The sequence below is a fragment of the Cryptomeria japonica genome, chromosome 4, assembly GCF_030272615.1.
Source record: "Cryptomeria japonica chromosome 4, Sugi_1.0, whole genome shotgun sequence".
NCBI classification, from domain to species: Eukaryota; Viridiplantae; Streptophyta; class Pinopsida; order Cupressales; family Cupressaceae; genus Cryptomeria; species Cryptomeria japonica.
Window position 1 is genome coordinate 124,125,412 of NC_081408.1, and position 4,945 is coordinate 124,130,356.

Genomic DNA, 4,945 nt, shown 5'->3' on the forward strand with positions numbered 1-4,945 from the left:
TATTGTCATCATAAATCTAGTCTGTCAAGGTGTTTGATCCATTAGAACACACTCACCTATCAATTCAATGATTTTCCAATGATGTCCCTAAACACCTTGACAAATTTAATTACCCAGAAGACAAAGATGAACATGTTTTCAAGTATACATCCTAAAAGATCGAGTATATGAATCACAACTCAATTTCGTAAAACAAGTCAATACCACACTACTCTAAATCAAACCCATTACACTCAAATTCGAACCACAAGATTTTCTAAGACTACACAAGTTTTTAATAATGACATCACTTTACATCATTCTTCCCTCTATCAATTCAAATCCAAAACTACCTACTCCTATTCCTTGCATTTAGTCCTAAAACTATTTTCAATACATGTTGAAAAGCAAGAGAAAAAAACACTTTCTTTTCCAACCTTCATTTGATCTAAGGAAGACACATGTACCAAAAAGCAACTTCCTTGAATGTTCCTTGCACTCCACATCCATAGAAACACACTTTTACCTTACAAGAAACATTATAATTTATCACTTTTTTCCTTATCCCTTATAAGTAACCTGCAAACCCCAATCATTTACCACCAACTCCTTTCAAAGCATCCATTCACGTTCATCCTCCTCTCTTTATGGTGAGAAAAACTAGTTGATTAATATTTATTGCAATAATAATAATTATTATTATAATTATAATAATACCTGATAAATATTTTCTCGCAATACCAATGATTGATCATATATGCGGCCAGCAATACCTAGGTCGTGCCGCTTCACATGTTCCGCGCGCCCCACGTGAACGTCTTTTTCAACCAAGAAAAAAAAACATAAAAAAAAATAATTTAGAAAAATAATTTCTATGCAAAACATTCCAAATACTACTCATAGCATCAAAATGTTTTTCTTTTTAATTTAAAAATTCAGATTATTATAGTATTTATGCCCATCATGTATGGCCATAGGCCTAGAGTAGCATGCAAGCCTATGGCATGTTCATGCACATGAAATGCATGACGTGTCACGCGGGATCTAGTGAGGTGGGTCCCACAGATACCGAGGAGATAAAGTTTGTGATCAACGTGAATTGTGTTGCATGCACGTGAATTTTAACACTTTTAAGTGAGGCTTAAACATCAGATTAGGGGGAAAAAATTTAGATTACAGCATTGAAATTATCGAGGAGCAGATCAGAATTAATGCTTTGATCCAATTTCATGCACTAATTTTGTATGGTTGGTCAACTGATTTGATTTTGTAATCCGAATTCTAGTATTTTGTTAAGAATTTGGTTGTTATTTGCATGGAATTAGGATTAGATTAGGCATAATCTTACCAGAATCCAGATTGTTAAGAGTATACCGTCTGATCAGCTGGCTGCTGTTGCAATTCTGGTGAAATTCGAGGTGGGTAAATATAGATTAGCTTGACCATGGTGGCTGTCAATTTGTTATTGTCGGTTGTCATGTCTGATGACAAAGTGAGAGAAGAGAAACAGGAAACGTAATAAAGGATGCAACCCTAAACTCAGTAGCTTTTGACTGTAGTTCTGATAACCTGAGTTAGAATTGAATAATGTAGAAAATTAGAAAATAGAAATAGAAATCAGCCTTGTAACTTTGGATTTACTTGTTCCTAAGCAATTGGGTTTGAGCATTGATATAAAGAGCAGAGAAGTGGGGTTTAGAGCTGTAGCTCATTCATAAATGCATGAACTGGAACGGAGTTCTTTCTGCAATTGGTGCTTGTGAAAGAGTATGCAAAAAGAGTTTGTAAGAGATCCCAAGTGTGAGAGTTTAAGGTTTAGTAGTACTGATTGCTGGACTGTGGTGAAGATCTAGTACTGTTTTTAGTTGAGGCATAGATTGGAGTGTGTGTGATATGTTTTGGGGTTTTTGATTAAGGTTTCAGCTGATTCCTCTGTTGCCAGATTTGCAGAAGTTTGTAAGTAAGAGTAAGAGTTGGATTGTTTGCTACATGGTTTTGTGGGTGGTGTGGATTTGAGCTTTGATCACTTCAGTACTAGTTATTGTGAAGTAGTATATCAAGTTTTGGAAGAGAATTTACAGTTTTGGGGTGATGACTATGTCTGTTCCTATGAGGAAAACACATGATGAAATGAATTCATCTGATATTGAGGAGGATGATTTGGAGCTTGGAGATATGGAGGAGAGCATGTCTTTGGTCTGTCTGTCCATTGAAGATGGACTAAGCAAAGGAGGAGACAATGATGGTGATGATTCTGTGGTCTTTGCTGCGTTTTTCGCTGAGGATGATGAGGAGAGTTGTGCGATCATAACAGACACAGAAGAAATTGTGGGTGATGGTGATGATGAATCAGATTCTGTTAAAAGTACAAGGTCTGATTGCTTCAAACCCAGTAATGGTGGGAGTCATTATGCAGGGAAGTTTTGGAAAAAAAGGTATCCTTCTAATACAATGCATAAGAAAGTGAAACCTTCTAATGGTTCTGCAGCTGGGGTTTCTGCTGTGTCAGGTTATTATTCATGCCCAACCTCCAGGGCTAGTTCTCCAAGCCAGCCTATAGATATAGTCTATAGGAGCCATAGCGATTTCAGTGTGCAAAAAGCTTATCAAGCATCATCTAGGACCAAAGTCAGAAGAAACCTGTTCAAGGCTAGAGAGGACAGGCTTGCTAAGGCTTGGGAGAGAAAGAGAGATCAATTGTTATCAGAAGAATTTGGTTCTTCTGATAATAACAACTACAGTGATTCTCACTCCTCTAAAACAGCTCATGATTCATGTGGTGAAGAGGCCAGGATTAGTTCTCCTAGGCCCGATGCTACTAGAGCCAAAAGCTTCACACATGTGGACTTGGATGAATTAAAAGGCTGCCTGGACTTAGGATTTGGTTTCAACTATGAGGAAATGCCAGAGCTCTCTAATACTCTGCCAGCTCTGGAGTTGTGCTATGTTATGGGTCAGAAGTTTCAAGATGATATCAACCATCATAAATCCTCCCCTGTATCTACCCTTGATAATAATGCAGATTCACCCAAAAGTGACAGCTTTGGACAATCTCCTATTGGCAACTGGAAAATTTCTAGCCCAGGTTAGTAATTCATTTCTGTTCAAGAAGAATGCCATTAAAACTTACACATGTGAAATCTGTCTGCCTGAATCCATTGGCAAAGTTATTTTCTATTTAGTGGTTCTTGGATGTGTTGTAGACTGAATCAGACTCTGCTATTAAGGCCCTTCTCATCATTGCAAATGTTTGAGAATAATGGGGTTACATTAACTCTTTGAATATTGGATTTTTATGGTATTGTACAGACAATCTCACACAAAGCAAGTAATCACAAACATTTTGTTACATGTGGTCACATAGATCTTTGAAACATAAACATTATCTAGTCTTGTGATATGTGTATGGCCAGGTTACAGTGCATTTCTCTTATATAAATAGGCGAAAAAAGGCAATATCAAGTATTGTATTTTAATAGTGGATTAGCCACCATGACAATATGTGGGTCTGGTAGAATTAAGCTTGTGGGTAGATTAGCAAGGCCAAGACTACTGTTCACTTGGTCGCAAGGTCAATACTTAAGGATACTCATGAAACATTTCTGGTTTTTGCTGTCTGCTTTATTCAGTATCAACATTTTGGGTCTCACTCTGCTTTATTCAGTATCAACATTTTGGGTCTCACTCCCTGATCCATCATCAGGATAGTAGAGAGCTAAAGGAGTAGAATGTCGTTAATACTAAGGTACAAAAATTGGTTACAGGGAGAGCAGCCTGGTATATACCCTTATTCACATGCTTTGTTACACTGTTTCACAATGAGGCCTCAGCCCCTATTCTGTAAGATAGGATGAAAAGGTTCAAATTATAGGGGTACCCAAGCTAATCAGAGTGAAATTTTGGATCTGAGTTGAATTTTGGGTGTTACACTAGTATACATAAATCTTGCTAATATTCATGTAGTTTGATCGATAGAGAAGATTATGCGCAAGATCTAATGGATCTGTTTTTGTCTGGTTCAGGTGATCACCCACAACAGGTCAAGGAGAGACTGAAAGTTTGGGCTCAAGCTGTGGCCTGTACTGTTCGCCTATGTAGTTCCTAGTCAAATGTATCTCTGAGGGTTAATCTGTGCAGCACTGCCGGTTTGTCAGTTATGATGCAGAGTCAGAAGTGTCACATGTTTTTATATGGTTTTGTACTTACAGGCCTACCTTATTGATCACTACTAGAGGATTATTAAAAAGTGCCACTGATAAATAAGTATTTGGTAGATATGGTTTTCTACTCGAGCTTAGTTGGATTGGCAAGGTTTGGTTTGCTTGGTTATGAGATCCTTATCCCTGAGAAGCAGTACCCAACTAATCTGCAGAAGTTTTGGGAAGAAAAAAAATTATGTATTAACCTTGGATATATCCTGACAGGCATCCTGAGGAAAATCTTTTGGATTGACAGAAGGAAAAAGAAGCCTGGCTCGATCTTGCTGTCTGAGCTGACTTCTTGTGTGTGAGTTGAAGCAGTAATGTTGGCGGCTTGGAGAGCCAGGTTTGAGATTAACCATACTATACAGTTACTTAACTACTACTAATCATTAATTGGTTTTGTATAAACAAATGTACAGCTGAGAACTTATGTTTTATAATACTAAACAGCACTTTGGTTGCTGTTCTGTTTTTGTATTTCTAATGGCTTTTTTTTGGGTCCTTCCAGCTCTGCAGATTCTTCCAACCTTAATTTTTTTATAACTTACTGTAGTAATTATATCTAATTTCGTGCACCTACAGGTCTTAAACGGTAAATCAGATTTCAACAATATTTTTTGGTTGTCTCCATATGCACTTAACTGTTTATATCTATTGTTTTGACTTCTCTAATAACAATGCACACTCTGGGATACGTTATGCGTGCAAGTGTCAAAAAGTACACATTTCAAAGTGTCACTTGCTACTTACCGTGCACTTTAAAT

At 37.2% G+C, this 4,945-nt stretch overlaps 1 protein-coding gene across 1 annotated transcript; it reads left to right on the forward strand.

Annotated features, from left to right (window-relative positions):
• The first annotated feature begins 1,187 nt into the window (after positions 1-1,187).
• Positions 1,188-4,658, forward strand: LOC131074127 (uncharacterized). The gene is made up of 2 exons (XM_058010686.2): positions 1,188-3,064; positions 4,002-4,658. Exons 1-2 carry the CDS (start codon positions 2,071-2,073, stop codon positions 4,082-4,084), a joined length of 1,077 nt encoding a protein of 358 aa, XP_057866669.2. The 5' UTR covers positions 1,188-2,070; the 3' UTR covers positions 4,085-4,658.
• Positions 4,659-4,945: the final 287 nt, after the last annotated feature.

What these genes read in the sequence shown, in the direction of transcription:
- LOC131074127 (XM_058010686.2), top strand. Translation starts at nt 2,071, where the DNA reads ATGACTATGTCTGTTCCTATGAGGAAAACACATGATGAAATGAATTCA. An exon ending in CTGGAAAATTTCTAGCCCAG is followed by an intron (nt 3,065 to 4,001) that starts GTTAGTAATTCA and finishes TGTCTGGTTCAG; the next exon opens with GTGATCACCCACAACAGGTC.